The following is an 18,981-nucleotide window of genomic DNA, read 5'->3' as shown; positions in this document are numbered from 1 at the left end:
CCGTGGCTCGCTTGGTTTCAGATCTAATGCCTTCTGTAGATGGCAACCATGGACTTGAGGCAGTGGCGAACTAGAAGCCTGGCGCTGGACTTCTGGGCTCAAAGCCCGACTCCGCCTCACTGTGCATGGCCTGTGTTCAATATTGGGGAGGTGGTAGTGGGAGGGATGTCGTACGCACGGTCGAAATCTTGTTGCATGGATGTATATCCTGAACCAGGAGCTCCTCTGTCTCAGACTATGAGTGAGAGAAAGGCTGGGGATGAAGTGGACTGGCTACAAGCCTGAGAGCTGCTGGTGTGATTCGCCCTCAAAAACGTGGTCCCCGAAGAGATCAGGGGGTGTCATCTTCCTGCTGATGAGTCATGGTACGTCCAGCAAGCAGTTGGTCTCGTCGGTATTGCAGGATCTTCTTGGAGTGGAAGGTGAGACAGGCGGAGCAGGAGGCCTTGCCATGGTTGAGAGAGAAACAAACAGAGGTTACACACTTGATGGTGGTCTGACCAGGGGTATTTCGAAAGACACTGTGGACAGTACTAGAAGGGAGTCCTTTTAATTATGGAGTCTACTTTCTTGAAGAGGAAGACTCAGTGAAGACTCAGTGAAGGCCCCCGGCCAGCAAGGGACCCGAGAAGGGCATCAAGAGGAACCCAGTCGCCAAGCCAGACAAAGGTCTGAAAAGTACTGCAAGATTGTGTGCATCAATAGGAGTAGAGGAATTGTAAAAATCGGACAAAACGGCACTTCTCAGACCACCACAGACATACACTACATTCAGAATAAAGCACCCCTCTTTAGGTTTTACATGTATAGATTAAAAAAGGTGTTGCAAATTCACTACCCCAAATTCACTATTCCCCACGGAGCCGCCCGAGGCATTGGTATTACACACACTTCTCAGTGCCTCCAATCGAAACAAGCTAGTCACTAAATTATCCCACGCTGCTCGCGAAGACGGGCCTATTAACAGAGACAAAAGTCTTGACTCCTGGAATGCATATCTTGACCCACCACTCACCCAGAAGGACTGGGAGATCTACTGCCAACTCACTAGCGCTCTCACCTCAAATGGAAATCTCAGAATTATACATTTCAAATTCTTGCATCAGGTCTACTACACTCCATATAAGCTTTTTAAATATGGGCTCAGAGACACAGATGCTTGTAAGCGATGTCGGATTCTCAGGGCAGACTTCTGGCATTGTAGTGTAGTTCCTATTTTCCCAATAGGCCCTGCGCATTGGAATAACAAACAGTAGTGTAGACGTAGAAGTGCGGATCTTCCAGGTCTCCACTGACTATGCTAAACTTAATTGGGTTTGTTACCAACTAGCTCAGAGGTCACTGGAAACTTTCTTGACTGAATAGGAAGTGATCAGCTTCCCTGGTACAGACAAGAAGGGATTCAGTTTTCCAACAACAGCATAAACATGACAACTTTGCTCCTTAGAATAAGAGTCAATCTCTAGAGTCGTGTGAAACAATAGACAGTTATTTTACTCAGTCAGTTTTGTGCAGATTACTTTCACCAATATGCAGAGAATAGAGAGACGGGCGTTTTCAATAAAAGGTATTATTTATTGAACAGTCTTCCTTCTCATACAAGAGAAATGAATTGCCACAATTGCAAGACTAGTTATTATAAAAAGTGCATACAGTAAAATGAGGATTGCGAAATACTGTAAAAGCATTGATATGGTTTCTTAGCCATACAATGGTTAAAATGAATAAAATATATACATTCATATATACATTTGACTAACGTACTCAACTGGTGCTTCTAACTACGCCTACCCCAGTGTACCTGACCTAAGCCTAATACTTGGGAGGGAGTAAGGAAGTAGCCGTTTTAGTTAAGTTGGTTTTGCCAAGGTTTCCTTCAAGAATTCTCTCTAAGCGTTTAGTCAACAACATACCTCTGGAATAGAATCTTGGAGGTCTTGTATCTCCTTCCAGGACTCGATATCCCAGTCACTCGCAAGAGTGGGCTGGAAACGCCGGAGCTGGATTTCTCTGCAGGAGAAAAGACAGCGTCTCTCTCAGCGCGTCGAGGAAGAGGAGGGGCAGCGTCCGTGGGCAGCTTGCATCTGCTGGGCTCTGAAGGGGACAGCTGTTCTGCTCCTATGTTTACCACACCATCGCTATCATCGATGTCGTTGAGACAGCAGTAGCGGCAGTAGTAACATCAGCGTTTGCTTAAGGCAACATTGGTAGTATTTATACCTGAAAGGTGTCTGGTTTGAAGTACGTTTTTGGACATAAGACGTCAATAAAGATGTCACTAGGAAGTGATCGTCTATCAGTGCTCATTAGAGTTCTATTACTAATCAAAACATAGCAAGCGGGGTTTTCCCAGGTTGCTGAGTTTTATCTTGTTGAAGAACTCGGAGTGTAATGTAGGAATCTTAGATAGTGGCTTCTGCTGTGTCATTTGCTCTAATGAGCTGCAGAGGAAGCTGCAGAGGGAGATTCTGAAATGTGGCTCTGATCGTGTTAGGCCAGAGACAAGTTTCTGAAATATCACTCTTGATCGTTTATGCCATTATAGGGGAATACATGGATTATATCCGTATAGGGGCATAAGGTCACAGTATTGATCAGGGTCCTAGATTAGAACGCGACAGCATCTTGCCTGGACCTGCAGACGGGTGTCTGAGTACTGGGCAGCCCTGATAACTACATTATCGAAGATTATTGGGACCAAGTTGCAGTGATCTTCACAAATATGCTTGCTGGGGTTAGTTCCTTTCCTAAAAGGTCCGGTCGTTAGGTTGACGAGAGTGCCACTGCTTGTTGCTAAGAGACGGGTGGCGATGGTGTGGGATAATAAACTGAGCCCATCAACTGAATTGGGGCTTAAAGATCTGTCACTATGTAGAGAAAACTTAGCCCTATACGAAGAGGAATTACCACCGTCCTCAAGGCCAAACGACATCAGGGAGCCCTTAGTAACATACTTACGTACTGCTAAGCAGCAAAGTTCAAATAACATAACATAACATGTACTTTTGTATAGCGCATGTTTCACCCGAAAGTCTCAAGGCGCTGAATAACAAATGTATTTTGTTACCTAACTCAATGGTACTCATTTTATCGACCTCAGATGGATGAAAGGCTGAGTGGACCCGCCAGGATTAGAACCTATGACCATGAGGTCGAACACAGGCCCCTACAGTGGATGCATTTGTCTACTGCGCCACCAGACCCGGCTGGTGGCGCAAACTGCAAACAGCTGAAACTATGTAAACATTTATGCCACATATTATCTGTAATAATGTCAGTCTGTTTAATCTCTTTCACATGTATATTTCAGATTTAGTCACAGGTTTTTTCTGCTCTTTTTCTTCCTTGTTTTTGTTTCTTTATTTTTCTTTTTGTATTCTATTTCTGTCTTGTATTCTGGTCAACTTGATTTCGATGTATAGTATGCTGATGTTCTATATATATTTGGTTTCTCATTGGTGTATTGTAATTGTTATTCATATAAGACGTTGTGAAAAAAATCAATAAAAACAAAATAAAAAATAAAAAAAATGGAACAAATGCCCATACGCATTACCAGTTATAAGAGGAGTAGCTATGCATCAAGACTCGAAAGACTTCTCTGAACATGGCATGAGTATGCAAAGCATGTGTATTTACAGCTATACATGCCACAAACAAATTCCCCTTCCTTTTTATGGAGGAAAAACCCTTTATTAGGCATCCTTCTGAAGAAGGATATTGGTACCAGGTGGTCTATCCTACAGGTGCCTACTCAACGTTTGCGGTAGTCTCATCTATGTAGGTCATTTAAAACTGAGAGAAGGCAGGGAGTGGTAAGGCAGTAGACTGGGATTCGGTGTTGACAGCAGAGCTGCAATGAATGTTTGAATTTCAAGCCCTGGCTCTCGCAATCAGCGGTCGCTCCCACTCGCTCCTCCTCGAGCCCTGCCTTCCAGAGATAGTGCAGCTGCATAGCGCCTGGTATCACTTGTGCATAGCGCTCCTGTATAGCGCCTGGTATCGTTTTCCTCTAATTAATTAATTTTAATTTGCATTTGCCTGGTATCGTTTTTCAGCGGAATAATTTAATTTATTAATTTGCTCAGTGCTCCTGCTTAGTGGCAACTTTATTGACTATTCAATTAACAGCGCGTGTACTGCATTTTGGCAATTTTAAGATCGACTGTGCCCCTGCTTAGAATCGCGCTACCCTACCGCCATTTTGCTGTTGTTGTTGCTGTTTACCTGTCCCCGTGTCTCCTCCCCGCTCCCGCCTCCCAGCTGACCCTCCCACGCTCCTCCCCCCCCACTATCCATTTATGGACAGATGGACCCACGCGCAGCGTCCACGCGCTACTGCCGCGCCGAAGGTGCGCCAAAGGTAAGCCCGTCTACGCCCGTCCGCGCCAAGCCCGCGCCCAGCGCCAGACCCCCTGGCCCCCGCTCCTCCCATCCCTCCGGCATCACATACGACGCCTCCGCCCTCTTAGAAATAAACCCCGGCCGACTCCCCAACTGCGCCCAAGCCGCTCCTGGACACACCCATGGACCGTTCACATGCAACTCCTGCAAGTATGACGGCACCAAGACCAACTCCTCATCCACTAACACCAAACAGAGATCCGACACCACCCACCTTAAATGCATCCTGCTCAACACCCGCTCGGTCCAAAGGCACGCCATCGACCTCTGGAATCTACTAGACACCATCTCTCCGGACGTCGCCTTCCTAACAGAAACTTGGATGAACACCTCCTCAGCCCCCAGACATCACCATCGCCATCCCGAAGGCTACAAGATCATCCGAAAAGACCGCACCAACCAAACAGGAGGAGGCATCGCCATCGTCCATAAGAATTCCATCTGCATCTCAACCAGCTCAGACGTCAACCTCGCTAGCCCCGAGCACCTTCACTTCCAGATTCACACCGACCCCAAGACCACACTCAGAGGCACCCTACTCTACAGACCACCAGGACCCCGTGCACAATTCATTGAAGACATCACTGACTTCATCACCCCACACGCCCTCCCCTCGGAGGACTACATTCTAATGGGAGACCTCAATTTTCACCTAGATAATAGCAACGACAGCAACGCCACCACCCTCCTGGACAATCTCGCCAACCTCGGACTCATACAACTTGTCAATACCCCCACTCACTACGCAGGTCACACACTCGACCCTATCTTCACCTCCAGCAAACATATCTCCTTCAGTCACACCACAGTTCTCCATTGGACGGACCACAGCTGCGTTCACTTTACCTACAAAAAGACCACAACCCACAACCATCCTCAACCCACTTTGCGAAGAAACTGGAACAAAATCACCATCGACCAGATCTCCTCATCGCTTCTTCAAAACCCCCCTGCCCACTCTTCAAACGCCAACCAAGCAGCCATCAACCTCACTCAATGGCTAGCCAACAGCGCTGACAACCTAGCACCTTTGAAAAAACGTCAAATCAAATTAGGCAGCAAAAACGCCCCCTGGTTCAACGATGATCTTAAGAAATCCAAGAAACTCTGTCGCTCCCTTGAGAAGGCCTGGAAAAAAGACCCAAACACCAGCACCAGGGACGCCTTCAAAAACGCCACCCGCATACACCACCAACTGATCCGGACCGCCAAGCAAGCCTCATTTCAAGACCGACTAGACAACAACGCCCACAACAGCAAGGAACTATTCAACATCATCAAAGAGTTTACCAACCCCACTGCCAACTCCAACGACATCACTCCCTCTCAAACACTTTGCGACGCCCTAGCTTCGTTCTTCCACGACAAAATCGCTGACATCCACAACAGCTTTGACAACCAATCCACCCATCCTTCTGCCGTACCTCCACCCCCCTTGAACATCCTTAACGACTGGAACCCAATCTCCACCGAGGATACCATCCGCCTGATGAATTCCATCCATTCAGGATCCCCCACAGACCCATGCCCTCACCACATCTTCAACAAAGCAGATTCCATCATAGCACCACACCTCCGAGACGTCATCAACTGCTCCCTCAACTCCGCCACCTTCCCGGAAAGCTGGAAACACGCCGAACTCAGCGCCCTTCTGAAAAAACCCACAGCAGACCCCACCGAACTCAAAAACTACCGCCCCATCTCGCTCCTACCATTCCCGGCCAAAGTCATCGAGAAAGTTGTCAACAACCAGCTCGCCGCCTTCCTCGAAACCAACAAATCCCTCGACTCCTCACAGTCCGGCTTCCGAGCCAAACACAGCACTGAGACCGCACTCATCGCAGCAACAGACGACATTTGAACTCTACTGGACAATGGAGACACAGTCGCCCTCATCCTCCTCGACCTCTCCGCAGCCTTCGACACAGTCTGGCATAGCACCCTATTACAACGCCTCAGAAACATCGGTATCCAAGGAAAAGCACTGGATTGGATCACCTCGTTCCTTACAGGAAGAACTCAGAGAGTCCGCCTCCCACCATTCAAGTCAGAGGCCACTGAAGTCATCTGTGGCGTGCCACAAGGATCTTCACTCAGCCCCACCCTCTTCAACGTATACATGAGCCCCCTTGCGGCCATCGCTCGCCAACACAACCTCAACATCATCTCCTACGCTGATGACACCCAACTGATCCTCTCACTCACCAAAGACCCTAACACTGCCAAAACCAATCTACATGAAGGAATGAAAGAAGTAGCCGAGTGGATGAAACACAGCCGTCTGAAACTGAATTCAGACAAAACAGAAGTCCTTATCTTAGGTACCTCCCCCTCTTCCTGGGACGATTCTTGGTGGCCAGAGGCCCTTGGGAAAGCACCCATCCCGACGGACCACGCACGGAACCTGGGAGTCATCCTGGACTCCTCACTCTCGATGACCAGACAAGTCAACGCCGTCTCATCATCTTGCTTCAACATTCTTCGCATGCTCAAAAAAACATTTCGCTGGATCCCCACCGAAACTAGAAAAACGGTCACCCACGCACTGGTTACAAGCCGCCTGGACTACGGAAACACCCTTTACGCCGGTACCACCGCAAAACTTCAGAAAAAACTCCAACGCATCCAGAACGCATCAGCCAGACTCATACTTGACATCCCGCGTAAAGACCACATTTCTGGTCACCTGAAAGACCTCCACTGGCTCCTCGTCAATAAGAGGATAACATTCCGCCTCCTAACCCACACACACAAAGCACTTTACGAACTTGGACCAGAATGCTTCAACACACGACTCTCCTTCTACACCCCCTTCCGCCAACTTCGCTCTTCCAACCTAGCCCTTGCTGCTGTACCTCGCATCAACAAAACCACCATGGGGGGAAGATCCTTCTCCTACCTAGCGGCTAAAACCTGGAACACACTTCCCACTCACCTTCGCCTAACTCAGAACCACCTAGCATTCAGAAAGCAACTTAAAACCTGGATATTCGACAAGTAATTCCCCACCCTCTCCAAGCGCCTTGAGACCCTCTGGGTATGTAGAGCGCTATACAAATTATTTGACTTGACTTGACTTCCTGAAAGAACTGCAAAACTGGTTTAGAGAAAATTGATTAGCGGTCCATACTAGCACGGGCAAGACTATGAAGAAGAATATTCTAAGAGGACAATGCAGGCGTTCTTGCTTTGGTACCATGATCTTTAAGTTAGGGAATGGATTAAATGAGTGAACTGCAGGACTTCATAGATGGAGGAAGTGAGAAGGGCACTGACCTAGAAGATGTGTATTCATTACAAAACAAAGTGCCCTGTTAGGAGGGAACTTAAAGTGGCATATTCTCCTTATCTGGGCTAATCAGCACTTTAGGGATTGTTTAGCTTGACCTGATGCCTGGGGTGCAGAGTTTGCCTGAGACCTCAATGACTCTGGAGTTGGAGATACAATTAATAACAAAAACAATATGGGTACATTCATGTTACACTACAGGATGTCAGGGCCATGGTGAAGTAAAAGCAACCTGAATAGAAGTATCGCTTTACTGCAAGTTAAATATTAATGTTAGTTAAGCCTATATATGCACTCTATTTTAATAGATAATTTTTGTTAAGCATACAAAAGTAACACAGAGAAGAAATAGAGCTGTACATGAAGAAATGGTATAGATTATCCACCACCTCCAAGTCCAGTTCATACCTATAAATCATACATTATACATACTGAGCAGTGTGACGAGAAAGTCAACATCTACACGGTTCAGAGAGGTTAATTATTTGATTTGCGATACAACTGAGAACAACTCTGACACATAAAGAATTTTAGCACATTTGTAAGTTTCTGTGATGCATAGATCACCACAATGCAGAGGGAACGCCGCATACCAAGATGTAAGCGAGTAATTGCATTCAAACTAACTGATGTTTACAAAGAAGCTACAACTCTTCCCGATCTCGAGTCAATATGATTTAGCATAAAAAAGGAACCCAGTCACCGTATAGCCTCCCTATCTGCTCTGTTAGTGTCAAGAGCCTTTAGCTGTGCTTAACCAGAAATTGTAATGAAGATGTTTTTACGTTTTGTTTTTTGGACCACTGTTTCACTGGTTGCGCAAAATACTACTTTGAAACTAGCCTTGCCCAGCCTGCAGAGTTCAAAATCTGACCTCTAACCAAAGGATTCAAGCAGGGGCTCACTGAGTGTGTCTGAAAACTGATGCAGCTGCGGATTAAAAATGCTTCAACATACATGTTAATAGTAGAACAGAAGTAATACATGGTAAGATGTCAGTAAGCTGAAGAATACAACATCTTCACTTTTTTAAACAAAGCCTGTGATCAACTTCGAGGGAAGACTATGATACCAGATGACCAGACTGGTGTTCTTGAACAGAGGGTCCTTTAAAGACCGCCGCACTTCTGAATACTCGCACTTAAGACACTAATAATGCTTAGTTCAATAACAGTAGTCAGAGATGGAAAAGGAGACCAAGTCAAGGATTGTTCCTAGAAATGTTTATCATGTGTTTGTAGCAGCCGCCAAACGATACCACAATTTAAAGTAATTTTTGCAAGATTAAACATGAAATTATATCAATCTGTTTTACTTTTTACTGCTTTCCATTGAAATTGCTTTATGTTGAAAATTGTAAAGAAATGATAATAGTTTAATGAAATGCAGTTAATTGAGTTTCCTTTCATTTTTACCAGGCAATGTACCAATAAAGGACAAACCTTTTGCTCCAGTGTGTATAGATTTCTTGTGACAAGGGTTCAGCACTTGACCAATATTAGTTGTTTCAGAGGTTTCATCGGGTTTCTCCGAAAGAAGGCGTGACCTGGCCCTCTGCACCACAGTAGTTCCATTCAGTGCTGTTTGAAACAAGATTAAACAGAGGTAAAATATTTAAGGGTCATACATTAAATTTGTCATAGTAAGGTAGCTTTTTGTGTCCGTGGTTCAACAGGCAAATATGTTGATTCATGACAGTCAAAAGCACTGAGGACTCCAATGATATTCACCAGAATATTCAACTGTGCCTCCGATTGTCAACAATACTACAGCTGGAGCATAATCATTTAGTTGTACTGCACCACTTCAGGACAGACTGATGGCTAGAGAATTTGTCCGGCATCAGGGGACTACTTAGGACTGCTTACTATTCTCATCAAACACACAAAAGGCAAAGGGTGGCCGATTGCAATAAGTCGAACCACTGGCAAACACTCAGGATACCAGTCCAAATCATTTTTCTTTTGCCCACCATGCCACCTCAGTTTGGACCCAACCACATGCAAATCAGTCTTGAGCTTCCTCCTCATAGGAACAGTCGAGCCCGAACTGCCAAGTCAAGTCCTCCCTGAACCGGAACAAAAGCAACCCAGGAAAGACTTGGCCCTAGTTATGGGCTCATCAGCCAGGGTCAGCTTGGTTCCAGTGACAGTGAGGATGGGATCTACATCTGGGCCTACCCATGCCACTTAGGATGGTATATGAAATACCATCCTAAGTGGCATGATGGGAGGCTGCATGCAGAAAGTCTAGTCACTGTTAATAGCTTGGGGTACCAATCCAACCCATTATTCTTTGCTCACCATGCCACCTCAGTTTGGACCCAGCCGTATGCATATCAGTCCTGACCCTGCTCCTCGTGGGAACAGTCCAGTCCAGCCAGAACTGCCAAGCCAGGTCCTACTTGAACACAAGCAACCCAGGACCTGTGTCACCCTAGTTATGGGCTCAACAGCCGGGTGCAACTTGGTTCCAGTGACACAGTGAGCATAGGGCCTGATTGTAGTTAGACGTAAATATAATAAAAAAGTCTCACACCCACCTAGGTATCCCGTTATTCGCAGGGTGGATGGACATAGTATAAAATCAGTTAAAGAGGGTCAATGGAGATTGGGGTGTGATAATGTGCCTTATGCAAAAGTAATGGTGAATGTAATGCGGTCATCTATCCACAACAGCATTTTGCACATGTTAACTTGTTATCGGCATGCACATTTTGTGCAAATCTTTTTGTCAGTGGATGTACTTGTCAGAAAATGATAATAAATACAATTAAAAAACAAAGAGGGTCAATGGAGGATATAATGGTCCTAGGACCTATGGATGAGACATTTTCATTATATTTGGCTTCCCCGGTCACTATAATATTCAAAGAGCTCCCTGGAAAAGGGCAGACCCCATCCTGGCCCTTAGGAGGCAGGATGAAGCCGCTGATTAAACATGCCACCACTACAGTGGTTGAGGGTTATTCATAAAAAAGAAAAAGACTTCCTTTTTCTTTGTTCATTACGATGGTGATTATTCTGTATTGCACTCTACCCTTGTTTGTTTTGCTGCCCACTGGGTCTTCAGATCCCACAGCAGAGCCTGCATATGCCATCTGGAGTGGTTTACCTGCAGGATGCGATCAGACACAGGAGCCTCAGAGTCAGTCTCACTGAAATACAGCCTTGAGACTGAAGCATCACGATCACAGTCCAAATTCCCTGGACTTTCCGTGCCGGACAGTAGGCATTTAACTGTACCGTGTACAGAAGAACTCTGGTGGAAGGAGTCATGTGTGACTTGAGCATTTTGACCGTGAACCCCAACAAATAAAGATTGTTCACCACAGTCTGGAGGTGGGCGAGCCTGCCTTTAACAGCTGATCTTCATGGTAGGTAAAGACTGCAAGCCCCAACCCCCGAAGGTGAGCGGCAACCACCACCATCACTTTCGGGAACAATCAAGGAGCATTGGTGAGGCCAGAAGGGAGCACAGCTAACAACGTGCACAGAGCCCATTGTGAACCGCAGGTAACACCTGTGGGCCTTCAAGACGGGGAAATGAAAATAAACATCCTGCAGGCCGAAAGCCACCATCCAGTCTCCAAGGTCCGGCATAGAAATTACGTGGGCAAGGGTGAGCATCTTGCGGCTGTCCTTTTCCAGAAGATTGTTGAGAGGGTGTATATCCAGAATAGGATGGAGACCTCAGTCGGTTTTTCGGCAACCACCATCTGATTCTGGTGGCGGAACCCTCTCAATGGTCCCTTTAGCCAAAAGAGCCCCACCTCCTTGTGTAACAAGGACAGATGATCCTCTGACAAACGGAGTACAGACGGTAGCATTTGTGATGGGGTCTGGAGGAATGGAAGTGCATAACCTTGCCGCACAATCTGTAATACCTACTTATTAGAGATGACTGCTTGCCATGCAGGTAGAAAGTGATGTATCCTGCTTTCTACCGGATATCTGTGCGCCGAGCAGGGTGCACTAAAGAGCTTTATCACGGGTGGCAGTGGAAAGTGTGGAGGACTGGGAAGGACAGTGCTGTTGCTATCCACGCAGCCTGTTGGAGCCTCTACGGAGCCCATCACCCTTCCAATGGAATCAGTGGTGTTCAATCTACACCGGATTGTTAATTGTGCCACATCACTGTCATCAGATATGGCATGAGTAGGTCGTTCGGGCTTCATCAGGAACTATGGCAAGCACTTGCACCACCGATTTCCACAACGTGTGGGAATAGCACCCCAAAAGACAAGTGGTATTAACAGAACGCAGGGCTAAACAGGTAGAGGAAAGACCTTCCTCAATGTGTCCAGCCTCTTGTACTCTCTGACCAGGGGGACAATGGGATAAGGACCTGGATTGACCTTTGCTGAGGAAGCCTGCACCACCACACTTTCAGGAGTGGAATGATAGGCCAGGAACATGGGGTCCCCTAGAGACAGGCCACTTGATTCACCGCAACCTCCAAAGGGGGTTCGGACCAGGCTCCCTGGAGGATGCTTATAAGGGCCTCATTAAATGGGAGCATGGGTTGTGAGCTTTTCGCCGCGGCTGCAGTACATCCATCAGAAAAGTGGCTTTCACTTTCACTGCCAGAAGCTAGAGGGCAAGGGTGTCAGCCCCCTGTTTTATCACCAGTGCAAAAGATGCACTCTTCTTGGCCGCCGGACAAGGGCGTTACCTACCTCCTAATTCCACTTCCCTTCAGGCAAAAACCTTGGCCAATATCATCAGCAGGGTCGAAAAACCCCATACTTGGCTGTTTTTCAAACTCAGCATCCAGAAGCAGAGGTGCTATATCAGAACCAAAAGGTTGCCGTGGGCCAGGTAGTGCCCGTCTCGACTTCAGACAGACTCTATTCAGAGCCACCTCGGAGTAGAAAGCATTTGGTTCGTCACGTGGCATCAGTAACGCCGGTATCGGCAGCAACTAATCAAACCACAGCAACAGTCATGGAGCCAGAACAGGGCTCGGAACTGGGATCTGGCAGATCCAGGAGAGGATTCAGAGGGCCCGACTGGGTTTGGGGGAAGACTCAACAATGGTAACCCAGTCAGAAAACCTCCAGATTCCTTAGGGCCCAAAGGCGCTCCAGAGGGTGTCTGGTAGTTATGATCATCTAGGTGGAAGAACCTAGAAAGGCTAACTTTATTGGCATGGTCAGTTCAAGGTCTGTGTTCCACTGTAAAGTCCATAACCTGTCGGGAAATGGACCATCTTAACAACTTGGGGTTCACTGCTCTCATCTGCATCAACCATCTAAGAGTTCTGTAGTTGGTTTGAACTCTGAAGTTAGTCCCAAACAGGTAGGGGCTCAGCTTCTTCAAGGACCACACTACAGCAAAGGCTTCCCTCTCAACTGCACTCCAATGATGCTCTCTGGGGAGAAGTCACCTGATAATCAAGGCAACTTGCTGAACCTGGCCCAATTCCCTACTGAAGTGAGGTGCCTTCAGGACAGGTGCTGAGGACAGCGCTTCCTTTGAGGGTTGACTGTGTCAAAAGCCTTTTGATACTGCTCAGTTCAGATAACCTTTGTGGGTTGTTTCTTTAAGGTAAGTTGAGTTAGTGGTGCCACCATCGTACTACAACCCTTCACAAAATCTCTTGCAATTCCCAGTCAGACCAATCAAGAAGAAACCTTTTTCATAAATCCCTTACTCGCAAAAATGTTTTTAGAAATGGAGGAGAAGAATGAGTTCATGTATTGGCAAAATGTATGCAGTAATTCTGAGGTATAAAGTAGCAGCCAGGAATTATTTTAAAAGTTATTAATCTGATTAACATCTCTTGTAGGAGAAACATGGGACCACTTAATGCAAATAGTTGGCTGTAAATGGGGCATACACACTTTTTGTCACTTCTGGAATGTGTGTAAAACCAACTCCGGCAGACTAGGCAGACATGCTGTTACTTTATTTAGTGAGCATATAAAAAACAAAAACAAAAAAATCACAGCTCTCAGTGATGCCTTTTATTTGAGAAAATCATACCTGCAGTACATACATATGCTCAATCATGCTACAAAATATGGGATTTTGTTTTGCAACCTAATGGAATAAGATCCTTTCATAGCTGAACTGGAAACTGGGGATGTTCAATCCCCACAATCAACCCACAATATCCACAATTGCTCATATTATGATACATAGCCTCGGAAAGTCTTGGGATTTCAGAACCCAAGTGCTCTCTGTCACAATCAGGCCAGGCAGGAGAGCACAAATCTCCAAAGTGACATGCCATGTATTACAGTATACCACATATCCTGTACATAAAGTGATGGATCCATAACTACTTTTCTTATTCATTAACATGCGTTTATTATTTAAGAACAAAACAATCAGAAAGGTAAACACCAAATTTAATTTTCATGACAACAAATAATCTCAGTAGACCATTATATCTAATTTCAAAATGCTTATACAAAATATGATTCTGAAGTAGATTATCAAAAGGCATTAGTTGTGGAGGACAAGACTATAAAATATGGGCGTAGCAGATGATGTGTGTTTACTGTCACCTCACCCAGAAAAGTAACTCTAGCATTTCCTGTATACCACTGGGCAGTACAGTTAGGTCTCCAGAAACTGACAACTAAAACATTAGGAAAGCGAATCTCTACACTTGCTTCAATGGCCATGTACAAGGTTTGGGTATTCTGTGGTCTTAGAAGGAGATACAATATTTGGGGGCAGACATTGTCAGTTTCTTGAGAAAGAGCATGAAATAAAGATATCATTGGGGTGCAGGAAAACGATTGTGGCAGGTGGTCAAACTTTGAGTTTTCTGGGAGAGATATGCAGCATTAAAATTAATATTTCAATGAAATGATTGTATGTATTTGATTGCGCATCTTATACAGCGTTTGTCGGGGGCAGAAAAAGGGGATACTTACTTCAAACTTCTATTTTTAAGAAAATGTAAAATCACAGAGGATTTGAAGCAAGGTGGCAGACTTAATTTGACATTTTTTTGAAAACGGGAACTAAAATCTGAAAACCTCTGTTAAGAAAGTATTTTCTGCCTGTTGATAAACTGAGCAATAAGGGTAATGGCTTTGCTTAGAATAGCAAGTGATGCACAATGGAGCACAGTTCTAAGTAGATACCCACTGTGTCACCCCCGTCTCCTCTTGAGTAAGAGCACCGACACTTGAGAATGAAAAGGCCTAACACTTTGGCAACAATGTTTCTTTAGGTGTCTAATTTCTCATGGATTCTTTAAAACTCATCTACCAGGCACCCAGTAATTACAGATTTAAACATGACCATCTAGATAACTGTAAATCTTCTAGAATTTAGTAACAAAAATCTATATCATTATGAAACAATAAAATAAAATTAGAAATCATTACTTTAAAAAATTGTAGAGAAACTACAAGAAAGTATTGAAAGAATGCATGAATTAATATCAGCCGCTGTGCCACTACAGCCAAGAACATCGCATACAAATACGCCATTGCCCTAATCCAACAGGAACAGTGTAGCCCCTAACTCCCAACCTTCTAACCATCACTTTTCGCTAGGTTTAATGGGTTTCCTAAATATGAGCGGATTGCCCAGTGGTGGGTTCCAAGCTCACTGTGCCATGTGGCCAGGGCCACAGCAAATATGCCATTGTTCGGCCGCAACGTTTTTCGTGTAAATATAGTTTTGCCACATAATCCATCATCTGCTGGATAATCTGCAGATTACAATATAAAACAATTTGTTTTGTAGCTCAAACGGTTCAAAGGTTACAAAAAATGCAGCAATACATGTTGCTGTGCAGTGGAATGTCCTTTGTAAAGCTTTCCTGGTCACGTTTCTATTTCTTATTGCTTTATTTGGGTGTTAAACTGGCACTAATGAGATGTAACCAATGTTCAGACAGTGTTAACAAGTGTGAACATGGGATAATGATGAAGTCATACTATCACAAAATGTGCTGCATTACGCTGCATAATTGATCTTTTCTTGCTGCATAATGTACTAAACCCTTCCGCATATGGCACAGACTACACCTAACTGATAATACCCAGCAAGCCGGAAACTGTCTGGGGTTGCTTGTGTTCCTGTACAGAGAGAATGTGGCATGGCAAACCAGCCTGGATCATCTATGGTGGGGAAGGGCCAAGACGGATTTGAATATGGTTAGTTCTGGTCTGTAATGGCACAAGGGAGCTGAAAAGGATGGATAGGAGTGCCGACTGCGAACACATCAGAATGACATCAAGAAGCCACACTTGTTCAGCGAGTACATACCATTAGTGACCAGGAAGGGAAAACTCGGTTCAGTGTTAGGTAGGAAACAAGATAGTTGGATTGGACTTTCTTTGTCTCTATTGATATTTAACAGAGTATACTCATAACAGTTGTTCGCCTTGTTTCAGAACTTAATGACGGGTTTGATACAACTCTGTAGAAGCAGAATTGGAACAAAATGCTGGAGATACAAGTGCAGTCCACTACCCCATAAACTGTAGAAGACATATGGACTAACCTGTGCCTGCCAAGGATCGCTCTGCAGCAGGAGTTGATGGAAGGTCTTGGTTTGCTACGGACTGTCCGATTGGTTTTTGTGACTGATTCTCTTGCAAGAGTTGAGCCTCCAGCATGGTATTCTCTTCTTTCAAAAGATGGAGCATCCTAATACAAATAATAATAAAATTTACTATTGAAGCAAAATCGTCAGCTATCTTGAATGGTAAACAATTAGAGGACTGCGCATCACAAGGTGAACATTTCAACAGGTCCTTACATATGGCTTGCACTTCTCGATTCTCCTTGTTATCAAAGTGTATGTTCAGGTCTCCTAAGATAAGGACATTTTTATACCCGAGGGCTGAGTGAACTACTTTTTCCTCCAGTTTGGCCATAAATTGGGTTACTAGGCCGGGTGGGCGATAGAATGTAAAAGCCTGCTATGGTGTTATCTTCCACAGCTGACAGGGTAAATGGGCACGCCTCACAGTTTTCCAGGTTTGCTTCCTTAATGTTGCACTTCATTATGGATTTATAAATGATTGCAATTCCACCGCCTCTTTGGCCTTCAAGATCTTGCCTACCTATCATGTAGTCAATCTGGGAGTGAATCCAGGATATCTGGGGTGGAGCTCTCGTTACACCAGGTCTCAGTTAGGAATAGTGCATCAAGTGTTTTTTCCCTCAGTAAGTCATAAATCTCGCATTTGTGTTTAGTCAACGACCTACAGTTTAGTAGAGCCAGTCTTGCCCCCCTGGTTTAGGGTCTCGGTTGTGAATGTTAGAGTCTTAGCACAGTGCCCACATTTTAGTATTTTATTATTTACATTCATATTGTGTTTACAGAGTTCATTGATCGGTTGTGCTAGGTCAAGTAATTTGTCTGCTGAGTACTTAATCCTATTTTGAGATCTACAACTGGCAGGGGTTCTGGCCCCTGGTCACGGTCGGGTGCAGACAGGCTTGCCTTTGGCGCGCCTTCGGCCAGTTAAAAGTAATACCACTGTTCCATTTAACATTGTTCAGACTAGAAACCCTTTTAATTTACCAATGTCACAGTTCCTAAGCATTGTCCATGCACAGCCTCGAACAACATCTCAGCACCTCCATCAAGTTTATGTTTCTGCCAACATTTCAGTAACTGTACCACCAACAGGGCCACAATTAGCCCCAGACAAAACAAAACAACATAATATACTGCCTTTTCTGATGTGTTTAATGATGAAAGCACAAATGTTATAGGTTCTTTTACTTAAAGACCTGATTCCGGGAGCAGATGACCTGCGTAGTAAGATTTATGGGAAAAATGCAAAAAGAAAAATCGATGGACGGGATGTTGAACAATGTCAAATGCTCACCCCTTGTACAGAGATCTGGGCCTACGTCCATAATTTGGGCTCACTACGCCATTCCAGCTTGGACACAGCCATATGCAAATCATTCTTGATCGTGCTCCCCATGGGAACAGTTCAACCCAAACTGCTAGGTCAGGTCCTCCCTGGACCAGAAACAAGCTTCCTGGGTCCGGTTTCGGGGTTTCAACCCTCATCAGCCAGGCTAGCTTGAATCTGGTGGTGTAGCGAGCATGGGACCCGCACACTTCGACACAACCTTCCCACTTAGGGCGACAAATGCAAAAAAACAAACCGCTGAATCAATCAAACATTCACCCCCACTCACAGATCTGGGTTAAATCTATTGTTTTTTGCACGCCACACCGTTCCAGTTTAGACCCATGCATATGCAAATCAGTCTTTACCCTGTTCCCCATGGTAACAGTCCAGCCCAAACTGCCAGGCCAGGTCCTTCATGGACCAGAAACAAGCATTCTAGGACCAGTAAGATGTATGCCCTTAATGAGGACAAGACCAAACACTTAAGAGAATGTAAAACAGTATTTGGCAAAATTGATTATCACACTCTCTTATTCGGCAATATCACCTTTTTTAACGTCTGTAAGGCTACCACAGGAGCTTCACATATATTGATGTCACTGGGCTCTAAACAGGACCACTGTATAATAGGTATCCCCTGCCTTTGGTTCCCGTTTTTCTACACTAATGCAAGATAACAGTTACCTCAATGAAGCTGGATTTGCCTAAAGTATGCCAGCTGGTTCATGTGAGGCAAGGAGATGAGTGAAAGACCGCATTTAATGCAGCATATGACCTGTTTGAGTAATGTCTTTTGGTTTATGCAATGCTCCTACCAGCTTACAATATTCTGATGAGGCTTTCCCCGATTTCCTACACAGATATGTTATAATTTGCCTCTATGATATACTTGGAACACAAATGTAGTCAGTTACGACATGTTTGTTGCGCTGACTGCATTATGTTAAACACATCTCTATCATAAACCCAGTCAGTCAGACTTTCACATGATTGAGGTAGTGTTTCGGCGTTTTATATCTATGCTTACCGGCTGACAGGTAAATACTATGTTCCACCACCTTAGCAGTTCGGCGATAAGTTGGGGGACAGTTGCAGTACATGGGAGTCCTGCAAAGGCTTTAGTTCCAGAAACAATTCAAGGGAATCGCCACCCCACTGTCCCCCCAAGGGTCACAGTCAGATCCTAATTGGAAGGCACCAATGCAGGCATGGTCTAACAGGTACCTAGTCACGGTGGTTGAAGAAGTTTGCCAGTGGTGTCATGGAGTCCACCCAGGGGCAGGTCCAACCCTTTCTCCATTTGACTCCAAGGTTATCAATGGCGAGCAGTCACAGGCTTCTCAGAGAGGTAGTGTTGTGGGGCAAGAACTCAGAAATTAACAATCAATGAACAGACACAATAACAATGTCCAGCTCAGTGTTTCTTTTTTAAGAAAAA

At 45.1% G+C, this 18,981-nt stretch overlaps 1 protein-coding gene across 1 annotated transcript in view; it reads right to left on the bottom strand.

Moving 5' to 3' along the window:
* The window catches only part of LOC147669085 (spindle and centriole-associated protein 1-like), a gene marked incomplete at its 5' end in the record, with an annotated part of 265,959 nt that overhangs the window by 145,363 nt on the left and 101,615 nt on the right, over positions 1–18,981 (bottom strand). Inside the window, 2 exons of the mRNA XM_086948236.1 lie at positions 9,136–9,273; positions 16,169–16,314. Coding sequence (XP_086804362.1) covers positions 9,136–9,273; positions 16,169–16,314 — 284 coding nt within the window. The remainder of the gene's footprint in view (positions 1–9,135; positions 9,274–16,168; positions 16,315–18,981) is intronic.

This window comes from Lissotriton vulgaris, unplaced genomic scaffold (assembly GCF_964263255.1).
Source record: "Lissotriton vulgaris unplaced genomic scaffold, aLisVul1.2 SCAFFOLD_2561, whole genome shotgun sequence".
In the NCBI taxonomy this organism is placed as follows: domain Eukaryota; kingdom Metazoa; phylum Chordata; class Amphibia; order Caudata; family Salamandridae; genus Lissotriton; species Lissotriton vulgaris.
The sequence above is the reverse complement of the archived record's forward strand: the minus strand, read 5'-3'. Positions and strand labels throughout refer to the sequence as shown.